At 33.0% G+C, this 23,239-nt stretch overlaps 2 protein-coding genes across 3 annotated transcripts in view; one reads left to right on the top strand and one right to left on the bottom strand.

The window, feature by feature from the left end:
- Positions 1 to 119: 119 nt before the first annotated feature.
- The window catches only part of LOC139511024 (uncharacterized), a 51,177-nt gene continuing 28,057 nt past the window's right edge, over positions 120 to 23,239 (bottom strand). Inside the window, exons 3-8 of the mRNA XM_071297590.1 lie at positions 8,705 to 8,782; positions 8,048 to 8,288; positions 6,816 to 6,935; positions 5,745 to 5,816; positions 3,314 to 3,485; positions 120 to 776 (exon numbers count right to left, since the gene is read on the bottom strand). Coding sequence (XP_071153691.1) covers positions 420 to 776; positions 3,314 to 3,485; positions 5,745 to 5,816; positions 6,816 to 6,935; positions 8,048 to 8,288; positions 8,705 to 8,782 — 1,040 coding nt within the window. The 3' untranslated portion in view covers positions 120 to 419. The remainder of the gene's footprint in view (positions 777 to 3,313; positions 3,486 to 5,744; positions 5,817 to 6,815; positions 6,936 to 8,047; positions 8,289 to 8,704; positions 8,783 to 23,239) is intronic.
- Positions 17,657 to 23,239, top strand: part of LOC139513008 (probable methyltransferase-like protein 24) — a 50,154-nt gene continuing 44,571 nt past the window's right edge. The window contains exon 1 of one of the 2 annotated variants that reach the window (XM_071301062.1): positions 17,657 to 17,757. The gene's annotated coding sequence lies outside the window, so the exon portion shown is untranslated. The remainder of the gene's footprint in view (positions 17,758 to 23,239) is intronic. The other variant, XM_071301061.1, reaches the window with a different exon arrangement.

Below are 23,239 nucleotides of genomic sequence, written 5' to 3'. Positions count from 1 at the left end.
TCTCTCAGATGATAATCTTAATGCATAGAAGGAATGTATGATATCATTGTTAAATTGTATTTCATCTAGAAAGTTATCGTCCTTTTTTTCTGAATCCTTGAAAAGAAAGACATGATTCATTTGTAAAATTGTCAAATTGTATTTCATCTGGAAAGTTATCGTCCTTTTTTTCTTAATTCTTGAAAAGAAAGACATGATTCATTTGTACAAATGCATCATATAACCAACAGTTGCAAAATCGAACATGAATATACATTTTATAGTTCACATAAAATGATCTTCTAATAACATAATAAGCTATATGTCAAATCCATACACATAATTCCGCCGAGATTCAATAATAACGTGCAAACAACAATCATTCAGTTATATTCAATGCCATACTCTTCTTCAGGTTACAGAACTCCTATTATACTGCCTTAAAACTTTCCGACGTTAAGTCTTTTTCGTTTTTTCAATTTTAATAAAGGTCTTCGTTTCTTTCTGGACGTAATATATTTTGTATTGACATATGCTACGTCAGCCTGAATATTAAACTGTTCTGGTATATGAGTACATGGATGCATGGCTGTCACAAATTTATGATATCCTATGTCATGTAATTTTTTATAAGTCCGCAAAAGTTTTGAATAGTCTGATTTCGATGGCCAATCCGGGAATAAATGATACTCTAACATGAATTGTTTAACATGTGTGAAGATTTTATCTTCAAACAGATTTTCTATTACTGCCCACTCGTGGCCTTCAACGTCTATTTTTAACACATCAATATCCCTCTGCAAAATCAAAAGAGAAAAGTGAAATATCAAGCAGTAATACATGTTTTACCAACATAATATTCAATTATTTAAAGGAATATTACACACTTCAATAATTAACAGTTTCATTACGCATCAAAATAACATAAAATGTTACCGCTATTTACCAGTATTAATCATCATGCAGCCAGTCCATATCTCGAATATTGGACCGGGATAGTAGACCGACGATGAAAGTGTACTGTGACGTCATTAATTTTAACTGTGAAATTCTTCAAGATATCAATAAACATAAAAAAGTTATTTTCAAAGAAATATTCTTGCTGACGCAGACATTCCCCATTCTCATGGATTCTAAATATGGAAAATGTTAATTTTGTTGTCTTGGTTATATCTTGGTTTTTTTCAACTAATGCGGTTTGATTGTCCACTTGGTTCATTCTGATTAAGTATGACCATATATATTAATTTATTACCATCAAAATACTCGATGCATCCCAGTAAGTATCATCAAACAAAATACATTTTTTTTAAACCATTTTGTATGGTAGCTGAAACATATTTCGCATGTTTTTGTACATGCTTTATATTCACGTAGCAACAATTTGTCCAATAGTATTAATATCAATCTAAAATCTGTACAGGACCATTTATTTGGCTACTTTAATTACAACCTTCTCGTGGGATTTCAGTGCAAGTCTGCAGTAGTATTCAAGAGCTTGCAGCTCCTACTCAGACTCTATAAAACATCACCAGTGCCTGGGCAGAAAGTTAATGAACCAGGGGTATGTCAAAGAACATTTCGTCAATTTAAAAAAAAAAAAAGTTCATCGGAAGGTACCAAGACCTTGTTGATAAATATTCCGTGTCAATTTCAAAAATTATAAACGATGGTCTTGAAGTATAGATTCTGGTTACTGACGTTGTTTATCATCTTAATAACATGCTATATTGTTCTTTTATTTATCTTTTTTTATATTACTTTTACTGTTTAGTCTGGGTTTTTTAAAGCCATTTGACGTGGCTCAGTACATCCCGTCATTGTGTTATTGTTCTATGATAATTCTCGTACTCCTGTCTTTTATTTTTGCTAATGTGCTTTGTCTATATGCCTCCTTGGATTTTCTTGGTGTTTCGTTGATACATATAACGTGGATCTGTATTTATAGATACCGTCATTGTGCTTTGTACTATGGTAAATTTGCGTATGTTTGTCTTTAATTTTTGCTACTAGTCTGTGCTTGGTCGATATGCCATTTTGTGCTTCTTTGTTACATATTTGTTTGTTTTATAGTGACTACCAATATTACAGAAAACATAATAATGAGGGGGAGGACAGAGGTAAGGGAGACAGGGAGAAAGGGGGTAGGAGAAAGGAGAGGAAGGCTGGGAGAAAGGAGAAAAATAAAATATCTCTCCTTTTAAAAAAATTTCTAATATTTCAAGAAAAAATATCTCAAAAGGAAATGTTTTATTCTAATGGGAGAAAGGAGAACGGGGTAGGAGAAAGGAGAAGAGGGGTGGGAGAAGGGAGAAGGGTACCACCCTGTCCTCCCCCTCAATAATGACTGCTGTACAACTTATTTTAATATTTTTCTCCTATCATGTCTGGGGGTTTTTCACAAATCGTTGTCAATATAATGGAGTTTGAAGCGACTGTCATACAAGTGAGAGGTTTAACTAGCTTTAAAACCTGGTTTAATCCACCATTTTCTTCATAAGACAATGCATGTACCAAGTCAGGAATATGACAGTTGTTATCCATTCGTTTGATGTGGTGTTTGAGCTTTTGATTTTGCCATATGATTAGAGACTTTCCTTTGTGAATTTCCTCGGAGTTCAGTATTTTTTATGATTTTACTTTTTACTCGATCGTTTACTAAATGGCGATTCATAGTTAAGTCCATATTCAAATGTTTCATGCAAATAAAAAACAGAATAATTGTAATTGATGAAAACGAAAATTATTTCTGTGAAAATACAAATGTAATATGATAATTTTCATGTCAAAAAGCAGAAATTCTATTCATATAAAAAAGTGAAGATTTTATGTCGGTCAAAACGTGTATATATATTACCAATGTTATTTCAACTGATCGGACGGAGCTTACGTTTTAATTTGCATAAGGACAGTCTATTTTTTTAGGGTGAAAAGGATGATTGCCGTTATAATTATTACTGATTTCTAATCACCTATCAGTGTCATCAAAGGAATTTATAAATCAATGACAGGACACTTCATTGATGAGTTTATCCTAAAACACCTATTTGAAGATGGACTGTTTTATTGCGAGCGAATCGGTTAAACTCCGCCCAGTCAATTGAAATAAATCGAGTATTACAATGGTCCGAAATTGCAATAACTCTATTTGTGCAATTCTCACAGTTATGAAGGTGTATGTCTGCTTGATAAGTATTCTTAACATATTTTTTTTGCAGTATAAAAGGTTCGATACTAAGCATGCTAATGTTGATACAAACCTTTCATTCTGAAGTGAAATATTGTAAAACAATAACAAAAGCTAAAGATGTAATGGTTTGTGTACTCTACTTACTTCTTTATGACCAAGAGCTGTTTTTATTAAATTAAGTGTCATAATAGTCCAGGTATCATTATCATGAACATAAATATCCTTTCGAGGGAGGAACTTATCATCTGTATAACTACTTAGGCCCAAAGCATGGAAACGTACTGATGACGGTCTGGTAAAATCATTTCTTTTCATACTGAAAATCAAACATTTTAAATGTAAATGTAACATATGGAAAACTTGTAAGGACTAATTTCAATCAACTGCATGTTGAAGGTTTAAAAATTCCTAAATTAAATATTAGTTGTCATTTAATATAAAACCCCAAGGGTGACTGGGGTATAGACATATGGTCACTTGGTCTTCTCCCGACCGGCAGTAAAACACTTGCCGAAGTGGGGCGTCCGTTTGGCTGTGCGGGATGTATCAAGTTCGCAGTCACGTCCGTTCAGAAGGGGACGTTAAATACGATGCCTCGTGTAAAGAGAGTGCCACGCTCTTTGCACGTTAAGAACCCTTGCAACAACTCTTCGAGGGGTCCGCAGGTGGCCTGTTGCAAGGCAAAATTTCTGTCCCTATCCAATATACCCTCATTTTCCAGTGGCAGTCCAAATTTCCCCAACCATCATCCCAGATGGTATCTCTTGTGACAAAACCTACATATTGTATTTATTGTGAACTTGTTCTCGTCCTGAATATGCATAAAATATTTGCCACTGGACGTTAAGCAACCAACAATCAATCAATCATCATTTAATATAAAGAAGTAATGCTTATCATCGGTTAAAACTATTTCTCTGTTACGATATACATTCAATAGGAAATGTGAAATGCATTTACATATTCAAAGACACTGTCATACAGAAAGATACATGATTGTTCGTGTTAAGTTTTTACCCCAAACTTATTAGTTGTTTTAAGTTTGTGGTGAATGAGACATTTTGTGTAGGTTCGTATGCTGACCTCACGAGTTTTTTTTTTTTGTTTTTTTTTGTCATTTTGTGTCAAAGGCTTGCTGTCTATGTGATATATAACATAATAAATACTTTAATTTAGAGTCATGTTGAAACTATATAAGTTCCTAAAAATGCGGATGAATATTTTTTTCTTCAAGTTCACTAAATTAAAATATCGAGAATAACTGTCATATGGTCTTGATGAGGCCAATATTTGTGCTTCTGCATTCGATCATTAACTGTCAGCATTGGGATTTTAAACACATCAATAACTAATATGTAACATTGGGCCAAAGGAGAGCATTTACTTATTTTGTTACCTTAGATCATAGGACCGCATTAGATAATATGTTACCTCAGGTCATAGAAGAGCATTAAATAATGTGTTACCATGGATCAAGACGAGCATTGATTAATTTGATACCTTAGATCATAGGACCACATTAAATAAAATATAACCTTAAAGTTCTATCATATGAGATCATTAAATAATGTTTTAACTCAGGTCATATGAGACCAAAAATATTAGGTTTTAACATGGATCAAAGGAGTGCATTCACTGATATGTTTCCATTTAATTAGATCATGGGAGAGCACTAAATAATATAAAACCTTAGATAATAGGAGAGCATTAAATAATATGCTAATTTGGATCAAAGACGAGCATTGATTAACTTGTTACCTTAGATCATAGGACCGAATCAAATAATATGTTACCTCAGGTCATAGAAGAGGATTAAATAACGTGTTACCTTGGATCAAAGAAGAGCATTGATTAATTTGTTACCTTAGATCAAAGGACCGCATTAAATAACATATTAGTTTACCTTTAAGTTTCTTTGGATCAAAGGAGAACATCAAATAGTGTGTTACCTTGGATCAAAGGAGTGCATTGACTGATATGTTTCCTTTGATCATGGGAGATCACTTAATAATATAATACCTTAGATAATAGGAGAGCATTAAATAATATGCATTAAATAACAAGCATGTGTCACCCTCGTATTTTAGCAAATAAAAATCTGGCATTTTAACGTGAAGTATAATAATACATAAAGTATTCACTTGATTTACTTGATTCAAAGGGGAGCATTACAAACTATGCTATATTGGATCAAAGGAGAGCATTAAATAATATGTTACGTCGGAACAAAAGAGTGCATTAAATAATATGCTACATCGGAACAAAAGTGCATTAAATGATATGTCACCTCGGAACAAAAGAGTGCGTTAAACCGTTTTTACCTTGGGTCATAGGAGAGCATTATATGTTACGTTATCATAGATCAAGGTATCTAGCATTTATTCAAATAAACTTACCTTGGATCAAAGATGAGCATAATATGTTATATATCCTTAGATCATAGGAGAGCTTTAAATAATATGTTATCTTAGACCACAGTAGACCATTAAATAATATGTTACCATGGGTCCATAAAGGGGAGCATTTAAATAATATGATACCTCGGAACAAAAGAGGGCATTAAATAGTATGTTACCTTGGATCAAATGAGTGTACTTCACAGCCATGTTCAGCCATATCATCATCAAAACTAAAATCATTAGCAATTCTGCAAATATAAATATGTATTAAGTGTTGATAAAAGGGGTATCAAGTTTGTGTATCTTCTACACTAACTCATATAATGAGTACCTACCAACAACAAACATGGCAATTCTAGTATCATGGTTTAACACGAATGTAACGGATATCAACCTTGCATTTTCAATTTCCATGTTCAGTGGACCGTGAAATTGGGACCAAACCTCTAATTCGGCATTGAAATTAGAAAGATGATATCATAGGAAACAAGTGTACAGGCATTTGCCTCATTTGCCTCAATGTTGTTCGGCCCTGGTACTAAGTTTCAAGTTGATTAGACTTCAGCTTCACCAAAAACTACCTCGACCGAAAAATTTAACCTGAAGCCGGACAGACGGACGGACCGACAAACACACGAACAAACGGTCGCACAGACAAGCAAATCAGTTTCAAAGTTTGTGAACCTGATTTAGATATTTCATTTATAAGTGAGCCAGCCCATGAAAAACGGTGTATACACAAAAATTAACGAAATTTAAATAATGTGCATATTTGTTGGTACAATGCAGCAGATTTGTGATTAATAAATCTATTACAATTGCTCATTTTTTTTATTTTTTTTAGATGTAAGCTATTCACAAGTTTGAGTACTTACATCCTCTCCTTTTTTAAGAGTTTGCTCTTTACTTTCCTTATATTGCATAAATGTTCGTCTCTGTAGTTTAAATGTCAAATTGCCAATTGTTAATGTTTTCAATGACAGCACCGAGAATCAAGCTCCAGCTTACAATGTATATATTGCAAATACATTGGGGATAGCGGTGCGATTCCTGACTTAGGACCTTTATATTATATATCACAACTTAACTTTACTTAACACAATGAGATATTGCTACGTTTAACTGTTGTGGTTTTTTTCGTTATGCATAGGTAAAGATGCTGAAAAATTCCCCTCCCCTTCTCCCCTTCAAGATTCTGGATCCGCATCTTGTTATCCAGCCTTTTTTTGTTAAGATACGCTACCTACCCAAATGAATACACTAAACATGGTTTCTTAATTACATATTTTTCATCTATGCAGATCCACCAGTTTCCAACTTTTTTAATGTCCTGACATTGGTAGTCAATTCCTCTGTGTTTTAAATCCCTGAAACAAAAAACAAAAAAAAGCAATAAAGTAAAACACAGGAGCTGACAGGAGCCACCAGAATAACTCTTTTGGTAAAATATGCAAAATTAAAATCATTAAAAGTAGCAGCCTTATAATTGCTATGGACACATCTATCCACAACAGTACACATGGCGTGGATTAATGTGGTACGTATCTATAATACTAAAATTACGAGGTCCAATTTATCAGCCGGCATCAGGTAAAAACGACATATCAAAGAATTCAACTTTATATATAGCTAATATAGGACAATTGTGTAGATTAAAAATTACACCACTCCAGACCCTTTTGTTTTCCACATAATTAATATTGCCAATAATTAACAAGTTCCGGGTCGAATCCGTTACCGATACCAAAAGTATATTCACCTGTTACCCATTACCTTATCTGTACGTTCCGCATCTAACAGGCGCACCACCAAATGGTGTATTTGATTTTACTATATACACGGGTCATAATCACAAAGTCGACACAACTAAATTCAATCATTGTCAAATTGTTCCCTATTGTAATTTTTTAATTAGTAAAACTTTCTAAGATAACAATACGAATACTAAAAATTTGGACTAAGGCGTATTGGTACAGTTTTCAATTTGTTAACGGGCATGACGCAAAACAGCGAATCAAAGATTTGAACTTTATTGGACAATGCTATTGATTAAAAAATACTCAATTCCAGGACCTGAATATTACCAATAATTGAAAAGTTCCAGGTCGACGGGTTCAAACAGAAAGATTTGAAAGCAGAGAAAACTGTGTATCTTATAATCGGCACGACTTTATCAGATGACAATACCAATACTAAAATAAGGCTTACGCATAGTTATATACTTTAATTCAGTCACGGACCCGCGATATCACGGGTGTGTTCTAGTATTATAGAAGATTTTAAATAAACATACGCTGACGACTAAGACCGGTCGATATGCATTGGCAATATAACTGAGCTCCCATCACCCAACGCTCTAGCAGGGTAAGCTAACAAGGATGTTGAGCCGTAGCGAATATTTCTTACCAGGTTGCTTTGCAAAATTGCAATATAACTAGTCTTAATAGTAGACGACCAAACAATGTAAGATACAACTAACCATTCTAAAAACGCTGCTGACATCCACCAATTAGTTTTATATATATTTTTAGGTACATCATCATATACTGGAAATGTTTCATTCCAGTCACTTTCGACTACAGGCACAACAGGGACTAAGGTCGCCGTCGGTGCTACATACTTAAGTTGCGTCTGTTTGTTTGGTAGTGGCTCTGTTTTGTTGATTGGCTTTGGTTCAGGTATAAAAAATGTGGTTGGTATATTTGTGCGATTTATGTAACCTGCAAAATATAAAATACCAACATGCATTATTATGAATCCCAATGTTTTGCTAATGCATTGTCCACTTCCATTTTCATAAGATGACTAAATGTAAAAACAAAGTGAACAACTAGAGCTATTAAAAAAATCAAACATAGTAGCTATCGGGTTCAAGTTTCATTAAATCTTTTAAAGCGACAGTCATTTGCGAAAAAAATTACTGTATAACAGTAAACATCGAAATCTAGAAAAGGACAGTTATTGCTGATTATAAAGCATTATCGGTGGAATTCTTTTGTCTTTTCTTCAACTGGATTAAAGCTCATGCTAATAAATACAAATCAGTCAACAATTATATTCATAGAGAGGATAAATTAGATCCATTTGAACTAATTAGAAGTCATATTTCAGAGATGATTTCTTCCGTAATGTTTACCTGTTTGGTATAAAGTCACGTACAAACATGTCATCAGTATGGTTACGACAACGACATATTTTATCCAATGTTGATAACCTGGAATCAAAAATAAGTAATTTAAAGATTTATCTAAAATAAACAATCATTCTGTGAGTATTGCATGGTAATACATGATAGTCCCTACTGGTAAAAATTCGTTGTAATGGAACGAAATTTTAAATTGATCTATAACTTGTCATGGTGTAAACTGCATAAAATAACAAACAAACCTACCACTAAATTTCTTAAAACAATTTACTGTAGAACAGAAAAAAAACAAGATGTCTTTTATCTTAATACAATGTCTTTTACAAATCTTTAACAAAACAAATAGAGTCATTTCCCTTTGAACAGAAATCTAGTAAAATATATATCAAAGGTACCAGGGGCCGGTAACAAGAAGCATTCTTATGTCTTACGAACATCTAAAGAGTGTCTTAAGATTTAAGAGTGTAACAAGACCCAACCTCGGACCTATCTTAGAATGATTGACAGCCCCTAATGTTTTGAAAAAATGCATGATTTAAGAACGATTCTTAGGTCTAACTTAAAGCGATCTTACTAATTCCGGTAACACGAAATCATTCTTAAATTGTGGTCAGTTATTAAGTGTTCTTAAAACAAACTTAGCAACTTAGGGGTGTACCAAGAACAATTCGCAACAGCTTCTCTTGATATTTTTTATAAGAGTGGTCCCGACTACTCTTAGCTGCACATTCACTAGTTAATCTAACAAGTTGCTTTTTGAAAAAAGACAAAACGTGAACCCTGGAACTTTTTATTCTAATAAATAAAACAACTAAATAAGAAATTATATATAAGTGTTATCTTAGCCATGTGTGTAGAGGATAATATTTTCTAAACATCATAACAATTTTGGCATGTTGAGAGAAGTGTTAAATAAAAGGCTTTAGCAAGGAGAAAAAAAGATGTTGTAAGACGTATATATATATATAATTATATAATTTCTTCAGGAATGATAAAAATTCAAAACATGGGGGACACATGAACCTTCTTCCAAAAATTCATAAAATTAATCTAGAAATAAGAAATGAGGCATTGCTGGCCAGCTAGCAGGACACATTGATGTTTGGTACCGACAAAACATCAATAAGTGTAACTCACCCGCGATTCAAGATACTGACTTGATCTAATTATAAATTTTAAACCATTATTGAAGAGGCATAACTTTATTGCCCCCACTGCACTGACTCTGTCCACTATTGTGCCCAACAACTTTTTCTTCCTCTCGTTTTTTTACTGTATCTGTGAGTTTTCACAGGAAGAAGATTTTATTCTTTTCAACCTCGTCAACTAGTATCTAATACTTATCAGAATTAAAGTTTGGTTTCATTGGCTTAGCGGGCTCTTCCCCCTTCGATATTTCATTCTGAGCCCTGCTGTTTTGAAAAGTGTTTTATTTACAGCAAAGAGAAAATTGTGATTTTGTTTCAATTTTAAACCAAGAGTTCGAAATGGTGATGTTGAAATCATCACTTCTTAAATTTTACGGACGCCTTTATGAGTTGGATGAACGTTATGGAATATCCGTTTCATAGATGATATCGGTTATGTCGTAACTACAACCCCATTCCCATGTCACGAATGTGACCTACCGAATTAGACTATTTACCGGCTACGTATAATGAGCAACACGACGGGCGAGCAGGATCCGCTTACCCTTTCGAAGCACCTGAAATCATCCCCAGTTTTTAGCGGGGTTCGTGTTGATGTTTGTGACATTTTTATGTCTATGGTGTCTGTTTTGTTCACGCATAGTGTTCAATATAATGGAATTTAATAAGACTGCCAAACAATGAGAGGTTTAGCGCTAGAAAACCAGGTTTAATCCACCATCTACTGTTGAAAATGCCTGTAACATGTCAGGAATATGATAGTTGTTGTCAATTCGTTTGATGTGCTTTATCATTTGATTTCGCCATTTGATAAGGGACTTTCCATTTTGAATTTTCCTCGGAGTTCAGTATTTTGTGATTTTACTTTTTGTTAGAAGGCTTCAGACCACAATTAATGATGGTCTTCTGTTTTTTTCTTTGAAAAGTTGACTATTTATGTGGTCCTAAGAGTTGCCTATATATTGAAATAAGTAAAAAGATGTGGAAAAAAATATTGTTAAAAGTGTAAGTGTAAGTGGCCGAAATGAAAGTAGGATAGAACTTAGCCTTCGTCATTTATTCAAGTTGCAAATCCTTCCATTGGCATGTTCACAGGGCTCTCAAAAGAAAAAGCACCGATGGATTGTCCTGGGACAAGAATATTTTAATAGAGTTACAATGGTCTGTAACCAGTTAAATTTATTTCATTTTTGAAGCGGTGCATTTTTTTTTTATTCAATTTGACTTTTATTAAAAATGCTTTGTAGCAAAGGGGGATAATATACAATGTATGAGGTCTGAGGCCAGAATTAGTTTCCTTACGTTAAATGGGAAGTTGATTGTTGTCTGCATTTTATCGTTCGTTAAAACGTTTGTATGATTCATTTCAGGCAATTCTAAATTCTTTGAGAGGAACCCAACACGGACACGCCGGATAATTATTAAGAACTCGTAACTTGAAAACTATTACGATGCAACTTAAGGGGGAAATAAGACCGATCTACGAGCAACCTGAGGGAGCTTTGATTTACACTCTTTGAATGATCTTAGGATTATCTTATCTTCCCCTTAATTCAATACTTACGATCTCTCTTAATATAATTTCTTGTTACCGGCCCCAGGATTATAATTAATAAATATTTTATCAAAAATTTAATTCTAGACAGACAGACAGACAGACAGACAGACAGACAGACGTTTAATACTGATATTAAATTAGAATATATTATTTTATAGCTATGTATTAGAAGTTTAGAAAAAAAATAATAGATGATTGAATAAACTTAAGTACATTCAGATCCAATAAAAGAGATACAAAATAAATATTTCCTTCTGACCATGGAGGTATAGTGCTTTCAAAGTTTACACCGCCCTCACAACAATTGTATGCCAAGATTTGTACCATATCATGTTTAACACACCTTCCGTCGAATGAGAGACAAAATTTAAATTTTTATTTTTTAAATAAAGATAACTAGAGGCTCCAAAGAGCCTGTGTCGCTCACCTTGGTCTATGTGAATATTAAACAAAGGACGCAGATGGATTCATGACAAAATTGTGTTTTGGTGATGGTGATGTGTTTGTAAATCTTACTTTACTGAACATTCTTGCTGCTTACAATTATCTCTATCTATAATGAACTTGGCCCAGTAGTTTCAGAGGAGAAGATTTTTGTAAAAGATAACTAAGATTTACGAAAAATGGTTCAAAATTGACTATAAAGGGCAATAACTCCTAAAGGGGTCAACTGACCATTTCAGTCATGTTGACTTATTTGTAAATCTTACTTTGCTGAACATTATTGCTGTTTACAGTTTATCTCTATCTATAATAATATTCAAGATAATAACCAAAAACAGCAAAATTTCCTTAAAATTACCAATTCAGGGGCAGCAACCCAACAACAGGTCGTCCGATTCATCTGAAAATTTCAGGGCAGATAGATCTTGACCTGATAATCATTTTTACTTATGTCAGATTTGCTCTAAATGCTTTGATTTTTGAGTTATAAGCCAAAAACTGAATTTTACCCCTATGTTCTATTTTTAGCCGTGGCGGCCATCTTGGTTGGTTGACCGGGTCACGCCACACATTTTTTAAACTAGATACCCCAATGATGATTGTGGCCAAGTTTGGTTTAATTTGGCAAAGTGGTTTCAGAGGAGAAGATTTTTGTAATAGATTACTAAGATTTACAAAAAATGGTTAAAAATTTACTATAAAGGGCAATAACTCCTAAAGGGGTCAACTGACCATTTCAGTCATGTTGACTTATTTGTAAATCTTACTTTGCTGAACATTATTGCTGTTTACAGTTTATCTCTATCTATAATAATATTCAAGATAAATAACCAAAAACAGCAAAATTTCCTTAAAATTACCAATTCAGGGGCAGCAACCCAACAACAGGTTGTCCGATTCATCTGTAAATTTCAGGGCAGATAGATCTTGACCTGATAAACAATTTTACACCATGTCAGATTTGCTCTAAATGCTTTGGTTTTTGAGTTATAAGCCAAAAACTGCATTTTACCCCTATGTTCTATTTTTAGCCATGGCGGCCATCTTGGTTGGTTGGCCGGGTCACGCCACACATTTTTTAAACTAGATACCCCAATGATGATTGTGGCCAAGTTTGGTTTAATTTGGCCCAGCAGTTTCAGAGGAGAAGATTTTTGTAAAAGTTAACGACGACGGACGACGACGACGGACGACGGACGCCGGACGACGGACGACGGACGACGACGCCGGACGCCGGACGCAAAGTGATGGGAAAAGCTCACTTGGCCCTTCGGGCCAGGTGAGCTAAAAAGTGCATACGTATTGATTTTTCATAAATCAGAAGATCAAAGTAAATCAAAGTTAGTCAAACAAAACTGTTCTCATATTCTTTGTGGGAAACTCTTTATACCCATAAAAATATGTTCGACTTTAATACAGTACAACAGACTTTGCATAAATTTTATAAAAGAAACTTTTATAACGAATTACTCGCCACTATTTAAATTGTATTTTTCATATTAATTGTAAAAATGGATTGTCACTTTATTTAGCAATACTGAATATTGAGTTTGAATTTACCTCTTTTTTTAGGGGGGGGGGGATTTCTAAGATATTTAGGAATGAAGATAAAAATGTAGATGGCGATCACTTGATCAATAAAATATTCAGAAAACAAAATACCTAAATATAGGAAGGTGTGGTATGAGTACGAATGAGACAACTCTCCATCCAGGTCACAATTTAAAAAAGTAAACCATTATGGGTCAAGGTACAGTCTTTAACACGGAACCTTGGCTCACACCGAACAGCAAGATATAAAGAATTGGAATGGCTTAACTCCATCAAAAAACGTAGTAACATACAATGAACACACACTGACCTGTGTACGTATATTTTCCGGCTATTGACATTTTAATTGTTACGCAATAACATACAAGCCTTATTATGTAAAATCAAATATGAAGAAACTTTAATGAAAGACCAATACAAATTGTATAAACTTTTGACTTGCGCATCTCTACTTTGCCACTTTTTTCAAAATCGTATTCTTTCCATTAATATTTCATGAACTATCTAGATGGAAATATACTCCTGTCATCATACTCCTATGGATTTAGAAGAAAAAATACACGTGAAGAAAAAAATACACGTGTGAACAACAATTCTTAAATACTGTGCCTCATTGCCAGCTAGTACATCGTAATAAAAATAAAACATAATGGTGTTCACAAGTTAAGTCAATTGGAGAGAAAAATAGTCCAAATCAGTAAACTTCTAGATGGGTGAAAAACACATCCTACAAGAGTACGATCAAGAGTTAGCCAAGGTACTCTTCTTAATTTGTACACTTCTATTTATCTATAATACTTAGGAGAGGAACTTACAACTTCACCAGAAAAGGACTCTATGTAGATAACTGCTCAAATATTTCGAAACAACACAAAAATTCTACAAAAAAAGACCTATGAAAATGGCGTATAAAGGTGGTCTATTAATGTCATTCAATCAAAAGAAATGCAATGTTCATCACGTAATTCGTAATAACCGTAATAGATTTGAACCATGAAGTACCTTCTTTTATGAAACAAAACTTTCAATAAAAGACCATAACCCATAATGAGAAGTGAAGCTGGACAATAAGCTCAATTGGAAATTTGAATAGTTAGTTGCCTCCAGATGTCAAACAACATGCTTATATTGCCCTGGTTAGATCACATCTAAAATTCAGCACTTCAGTATGGGAACCACGTTGGCAGAACGACATCAAAGAGTTGGATATGATGTAACACAGAGCGGCATGACTTGTAACCAACAACTACAATAACGAACATGGCGCAATGACAACAATCTTGCACTCTTTAAATAGGCCAACACTTGAAACAATATGAACAGTTAACAGCTTAATCCTATTTCAGAAGGTACTATACCACCAAGTAGCCAATTCAACGGTATTATCGTGATAACAATCGTTACTCTGCCAATATAATGTAACTACAGTGCAACATTTCTGAATATGAACACTTCTTGGATAATCCGAGACTGGGACCAACTTCAAGGACACATCGTTACGAACACCGACTTTGGCACCTCTAAGACACATTCATGTTCCAGTTGCTTCCTCCAATCAAAGCTGATATCATTATAAATCTTAACCAATATAAACTGAATATATATGATAATAAAAAGTGCCATTAATTACATCTACGGCTCTAGAATCAGATCACATTGAAGGGCATTTAAATACGAAATTGAAAGACCGTGATGATACATGTAGTGGCATCAACCGAGTGGTAAGCATAAGACTCCTCAATAAGGCTCCATTCATTCAAATCAGATGCAAGGACAAATCAAAACAAATTTGCAGACCAAAGATTCCGAATTAAATGCTAAATACGGTTAAGATTATAACTGGGGGTACACATAAGTATACAAATATAAATGATTAAAAACTAAAGAAACGATTGACTTCCTATCAAGATGTTTATATTAGATTTTCTAGACATTAACACCATTCTGGAACATAATTCTAGAGTTCCAGTAGGCTATGAAAGTGTAATACTGGGTGTTGAAGGGTTACACACTTTTAGTCAAAGATGTACACAAATATTCGTTCAAGTAGTACACACATATATATAGCTTACGAAAGGTGAACATATATCTAAAATGTTGATGCTAAAGTAAATACTTCGACCACTATTAAACGTTACATGTTTTAAACTGTCTAAAATGCAATGTATGAACTTGGAAAATTTAACTGAATCAATGCTAAAAAAAAGCATTCAGTGAATCTGAATTATACATGTTATCTTGAATCATTTGTTATCTCCTACTGAAATAAATAAATTATTACAAACAAATAAAACAACTTAAAAGTATACAGTGCATTTGTACAAAATCATGTACTACTAATAATTAATCTCGACCAAAATAGAAATTACTCATGTGAAATGTTTTTTTTTAGTTCATATAAATAGTCATAGTTTGGTTTTTGACACATTTAGTAGTCAGGCAAGTAAAAAAGGTCTGTTGTGTTTTCGGGGTATTAATTAAAACAAATAAAAACAAAATACTTCCTACCACCATAATATTTCTAGAGTAAACCATTACTTTCATGCTAATAGAACAAATTACTATAAGCATAAAGAATATTTTAAACAATTTAAGAAGGTATTTATCTTTTCACTTAAGGTATAAAATTAAGTATACAAACTATACGTCCAAACAAGGCCTACGTTATTCATCGTTTTGATTATCAAGTTTAATTTGATCCACTTTTTATAAATTATTTTAAAAAAAAAGTGTTTTCTACATTATTAGTGGTGTAAAGATTCGAATCCTAAGTTTAGATGTTCATTCTTCATGAATGTGACGGCTGCGGAGCGGAAACACTTGTGTGAACATTAGTATAATGTATAAATAAAGTAATTTTCCATGATCTAATCAACACCATACATGTAACCACTTAATATTACTCACTTACATGTAGTAATCTACACAATACAAAGAATACATTTTTTAAGTGAAAACATGTACAATAATAAGTTTTTACCAGAAAATAAAATAGCCAGTTTCTTCTATCAATTTTATCTACATGTACAATAACTACCCTTTTGGGGCCCTTCATAGCTTGCTGTTCGGTGTGAGCCTAGGATCCGTGTTACAGACCGTACCTTGACCTATAATGGTTTACTTTTATAAGTTGAGACTTGGATTGAGAGTTGTCTCATTGGCACCCATACCACATCTTTCTTTATCTACATAAAGCTATTTCATTATATTGTCTGACTAAATTTTTATATGATCACTTGCCATATACCTTAAATAAATCATTACTTAAGATATGTATGTTACTGTTACTTAAGATATGTATGTGTGTTCCTTAAGATATGTGTGTTACTGTTACTTAAGATATGTATGTGTGTTACTTAAGATATGTACATATGTATGTTATTGGTACCTTATATATGTATGATACTGTTATTTAAGATATGTATGTGTGTGTTCCTTAAGATATGTATGTTACTGTATTCAAGATATGAATGTTACTTTTACTTAAGATTTTAATGTGTGTGTTACTTAAGATATGTATGTTACTGTTACTCAAGATATGTATGTGTGTGTTCCTTAAGATATGTATGTAACTGTTACTTAAGATATGTATTTTACTGTTACTTAAGATATGTATTTCACTGTTACTTAAGATATGTTTTTCACTGTTACTTAAGATATGAATGTGTATTACTTAAGATATGTATGTATGTTACTTAAGATATGTATGTTACTGTTACTCAAGATATGTATGTTACTGTTTCTTAAGATATGTGTGTGTGTGTTCCTCAAGAAATTAATGTTTATATAACGGTTACTTAAGATATATGTGACACTCCATGACATTTGCAGGCTTATGGAGGTAGAACGTCATTGTTATAAAATTTATAAACATGATAAATATCGAGATTCAATAAAATACGTATTTGTGAAGAAGAGATAAACACTTTCTTTGGCTTCTTTTTTGCGGACGCCGAACTATACATCATATATAAATTTTAAAGAAGTTTTACTTTATCTTTTGAAGTGAAAAATATTTGAATCTACATTTAAATTGATACAAAAAAAATCAAATTTCTGCTCTATAGATTTCCTTTCCTTTCGTAAATGAAGTCTGAAATATATCCATAACAAATGCACCGTATCAAATGCATATAAGAGAACATCTACTTATAAACAGTGACGCGTCGCATACTATGTATAGAGAAATGAATGATACTTAAGAAAAATGTATGTGTGTGATACTTAATATTATGTGTTTGTATTACTTAAGATATGAATTTTTTTTTTATATTGTGTTGCTGTACCAATATCCCAGTCTGTGGTCATTTCCATTTTATGCACGGTTTGTTTTTAGTTCAAAGGTAAGCCCTTAACTAGTCTGAGATCTCTCTTAACGTATGACAGCATTTTTAGGACTGAATGGGGCCATGGTACCAGACATCAGAGAAACTCCTGACTCCTTCTAAACGAAATACAGAAAGCAAATCCCCTTATTTTCGAAATAAATATTCTTTCAGAACTGAAAAAGCTACCTTTACAAATTCAGGATATAAAAAATATTCTAGCCAACATAATGCAGGAAATAAGTGTGTACATACGGTAAATAAATAAGACAAACAACAAAGGGCGCATGAATATTTCGTTAACTAAAAAATCCTCCTGCCTACTCCCAGGAAATTCAGTGATTGTCCTCTAACCCCAGTATCGGTTCTCAGTTTACCCCCCAAGGGATGTTTAAGGTATATACATGGGTTTTGTTTATAAGAAATATCTGACAGCTTTTGGGTTATTGCATGAGCATAACATTGCATGGTGTTTGGTGCCAAATCTTAACCATTTAAATTATAACTTCATATTTTACTAGGTATTCAACATTAACAGAAGTGGATCAAAACAATAACAAAAATGACTTAACATGTTCTGAACTATTACTTGGTGTCCAACGTGGGGATAATGAGCATCTGATAATTTTTACTGATAATTTCGGAAAGGAACTGAACTATAAGTACATATTTATCAACCGTTATTTATCATCTGATTTACGTTAGTTAGTGTGGGTCCTTCAACACATTAATTAATTAGTTTTACGTAGTATCCATCAAAATAGTAGTAAGCAACATCACCACTCATAACAAACTGACCTACTTATTGTAGTAAATTAGTGCCATATATGTACACATATATTATGTTGTATAAAACAAATAAAAAACAGACAGCGTTAATGATAATAAAGAATACATGTTAGACTTACCGTTACAAGAACCGGCCATTGTGGATTTGACGTGTCACCGTACATAATGTTATCTTATCATTAATACATACGTTCCTGTGTTGCGACTACAAACAGTCATGTTTAAATATTACAGTATTTTATCAAAATAAGAAATCAATCGGTGATTTCTTTTTTGAACACGTCCTGTACTTGTGTACGGGACCGGGATAATGTCACAGTAAGCTTGGATAGGGAGGACAGTTAATGTTATACTTATTATATCCCTTGCTGGCCTCAAATAACTATGACTTATTTTTAGTTTTTGTTGTTTTTGCATTAAGGGTTATTTTATCGCATGTATATTTTAAATGACATCAAATTAAATGACCATCCATCTTAAACCTAAACTATTTGTATTTTGTTTGACTCTTTTAAACCTATTTTGTAGTCTGGGCCTATATTCCTAAGAAAAGAAGACAAATCATGAATAGTCAGAAGCCTAGGCCTATACTCTACACGAAATTTATGTATGCTATGTTACACGAAATTAAGAAATGCCATGCTATACTGAATTAAGATATCTAAGTCTGGAAGATAAAACCATTGACAAAAACACAGACACTTGTCTCAGAATTGTTGTCTCCTATATATCTTAATATAACATATATATATTATATTAAGATATATAAAGGGGGGTCTAAGACAAGTGCCTGTGACCAAAAACTATATTCCTAAGAATGGGTGTCAGTCACAAAAGCCAAAGCGTATATATTCTGTTGCGAAAGAATGGCAAATTATGAGTACCTATGAATCAAAGGAAATTCATTCCTTCGCATAAAGTCCTATGCGTGGGAAACAATCAAACGCTAAAGACATGAATAAGCCTATAATATTCCTTAGAATGGAGACAGTCACAGCCATAGTCGACATTCATAAGAATTTAAGACTTCATTATGAGTCTATATTCATAAGAATTGAAGAAGTGAAAAGAAAAGAAGACAGTTACAGCCAAAGCTTATATTTATAAGAACGGAAGACAGTCACAAGCCTGAGCCTATATTCAGAAGAAGAGAAGACAGACACGAGCCTCACCCTATATTATCTTAAGAATAACAGACATTCCGAAGCCAAAGTCTATATTTCTACGAACAGAAGACAGTCACAAGCTACATCCTATATTCATGAAGACAGAAGACCGCCACGAGCATCACTATATATTCTCTGAGAATAGAAGACATTCCGATGTCAAAGCCTATATATTTCTAAGAGCATGAGACTTTTACAATCTTATACCTCAGTTCTGTATTTATAAGAATAGAACAGTCACAAGTTTGATTAAGCCTGTATTCATGAAACAGAAGACAGTCATACGTTTATTGACTTGGAGCCTCTATTTATAAGGACGGAAGAGAATCAAACGCATATGTCTATATTCATATCAATGGAAGACAATCACAAGCCTACATGTATGTTTATACTTAACAGAATGGATAACAATCTCGAGACTACACGTAAAAGGAAAAGAAGATAGTCGATATATAGACTATGTCTATGAGAATGTGATAGACAGCCACAAGCCACGGCCTTTATAATCACAAGAATCGATGGTAATCTCTTTTCTAAGCTTATACTAGTATTCCTTTTCATAAGAATTGAACACTAGGCCTATCATATATTCTTATGAGTTATTATGTTTTATGAGACACTAAGTTTCATACCTGCCAATTGTCACTATTTGCGGGGGATTTCTCCCATGGAAGCTCCCAAATGGAAATTTTGAGAGAGCAATTTTGTCCACAATTTTAAACAAAATAATGAATTTTAAAATGGCTATAGGCTTGTGAAAGTATGAAGAAGACAAAAAACAACATTAAAACGTTTTTGAAGGCCCGTTTAAAGGTATTGTAGGACCATAAGAGCCATCGCGCACGTAAAACCCCCATGGGCATTTTGAAAAATGGCAGGTATGAAGTTTATGTTCTTAAAAAATGTGTTTAATGAGTTTTTAGCCTTATCAAAGTTCTGTTGGGACTTATTAAAAATTGTAACTTATTACCTAAAATGTTTCAATAAGTAGCAGTTACTGCATCAAAACATGTTTATCGTCAACATGTTGTCAGGTTAAACACATAGAGGGTTAAACCTTTTGAAGCTCTAAACATTTTCCTCAACATGTATAGCAGAAGAACAATCAAGGATGAGAATGTGTTTACAAATGCATTACACGTTACATGTATAGGTTTATGTTTAGGGCCCAAAACACATTTTAAAAGTAGATAATACACCCACAAAATTTCTGAATTTATACATTTTCAAGCAACCCTTGTAAAGTCTGTCGTCAAGATTTTGCGGTAAAAAAAAAAAGAATGTTACTGCACGGTGTGTTCGACTACGGTTTTTTTTTTTACATTTCATGAATTCAATACTCAATTTGACTAGTTAAATTTTTCATTAAAAAGTGAGTGAATTAAAAAATAATTATTTGTTCTTAAAACACACCTAAACTGCTGTAGATAATAGAATTACAGATGACAACGCAGTTAGTGTTTTACTCCTAATTAAATTCATGGAGAGTCCGGAAAATGACACGGAACACATTTTTTCGTTGATATCTATAAAGTTACTTCAATAGGCTCTTTATAAATAAAGAGCCTATTGCACTAAGAAGTTATGTTTAAAAAGAGATTGAAAATTATAGAAAAATATATAAATCAAAAAGATTTGAACCCAGAAAAGCATCTATAAATGTATATGTGCATTTATATATTTTAATAGAAAAGCACAAATACAAGAGGCCATCAAACGAAAAGAACGTTGAGCTTAAATCCGACAGTTTAATATAAATGTATCAATGCAAAAAAAAAATGAAAGAGTTTTGGATTTTTTTTTTAAATTAAACGAACCGATACAGGTTCTATAGAGCTTACGATCCACATAATTCGGATAAAATATTAACGGCTACGGATAAGATAGATAATGCCATCTCCAAGCATTTTGTCGCTATAGGCTCCTTTCAAAATGAGAAAATGCCATGAACTTGAAAAAGATGTTAAACACCTTATTACAAAGATTGAAGAAAATATATCAATATCAGATTCTTCCCTATCGGTTAATTTCTACGAAAATAAAATTTCAGTCGGTGGTACTGATGGCATTCCTAACGAATTCCTTAATATGGTTGGGACATCTTGTTGAACTCACTTGTTCATATTTTACAAAAATTACATATCCAGAAACAATTCCAGATGAATGGCATAAAGGAATCATTATACCCATACACAAAGGTGGGTCTACACACTCTCTGAGTTGATACAAATGGTCTTGAGGAATCGTTGATTGTCCGTCGGAAGGAGACGATAAATGACTGACCCGTGTTAAGAGAGAGCCATATCTCTTGCACGTTAAAGACACCCTTGTAGATGTCGAAAAAGAGTAGGCTAATGCCGCTACAATGCAGCACTCGCACCCGCAAAGTGGAAGGGATTAATATAAGTTGCAAAACTTGTTTCCCAATCCACTATAAAGTATAAATATGTTTAAACTAAACTACAGATGTAACACTCTTACAAAAGTAAGGAAAAGACCTTTATGACATTCCTTGATCTTTGATTGGCTTTTTATAAAGTGTGGCGGGATGGAATATTCTATCTGCTATGGAAAAGGGGTATCCAGGGTTAATGCTGGAATATTCTATGGGCACTATATAAGATTGTTAGCAATAAAGTCCTTTTTGTTAATTACGAGTCTGAATGGTTCGATTAAGAATTTGGTCTTACAGCTAAAATCATACAGCATGCAAACCAAGAGTTTTAATGCCTTGCTTGAGGCAATGCCAACTTTGTTTGGTTGTTTGCTCAGGCATTGTAATTAAGATTGACAGCTAAATTCAATGATGGGTAGGTGGAGTATAACAGACTGTTTACTATACACAAAGGTTTAATTGGTCAATGAATATCAAAATTGTTGCCAATATATTATGTAACACTATCGTGTTCCAGAAGGATGATACATATTACAAACATTCTAAATTAAAAATAAAATATAGACAATTATAGACTATAGCGAGAGATTTAATGACTATATTAACCTTATGTTGCAATTAACTACTTATTCAAAATTATGCCCAGTTAAATACGGTTGTATGGAACGCCACAGCTGTCTTATGTGGAACTCTGATATTTCTTTATGTTGTTTTATCATTTTTTAATAATAGTTTGTCTTTATTTGATATGGTTTTGACATTACGTTATGGTGTTTTAATATAACTCAATATGGAATAGTCATTACTTAATGATATTTCGATATTACACGATATGGTTTCGTATTGACTTGATATAGTTTTGTTATTACTCAATATGGTTTTGTCATTACTTTGTCTAGATGTGGTTTCACCATTATTTAATATGGTTGTTTCATTTAAGAATTGAATGCTTCTTTTTGTAAATTCATTGGGGTGTAAAAGCGTTGACCGAAGTACATTTTGTATGAAGCGCGGAAGCGTTTCATTCTAAAAATGTACGCACGGTCAACGCTTTTAAAACCCTATGAAGTTACAAAAAGAAGCATTTAATACTTATAATTACATTTTTTAGCTATGATCATGAAAACACGAATTTTATATTATTTTTTGT

Source organism: Mytilus edulis, chromosome 2 (genome assembly GCF_963676685.1).
Source record: "Mytilus edulis chromosome 2, xbMytEdul2.2, whole genome shotgun sequence".
NCBI lineage: Eukaryota > Metazoa > Mollusca > Bivalvia > Mytilida > Mytilidae > Mytilus > Mytilus edulis.
The sequence above is the reverse complement of the archived record's forward strand: the minus strand, read 5'-3'. Positions and strand labels throughout refer to the sequence as shown.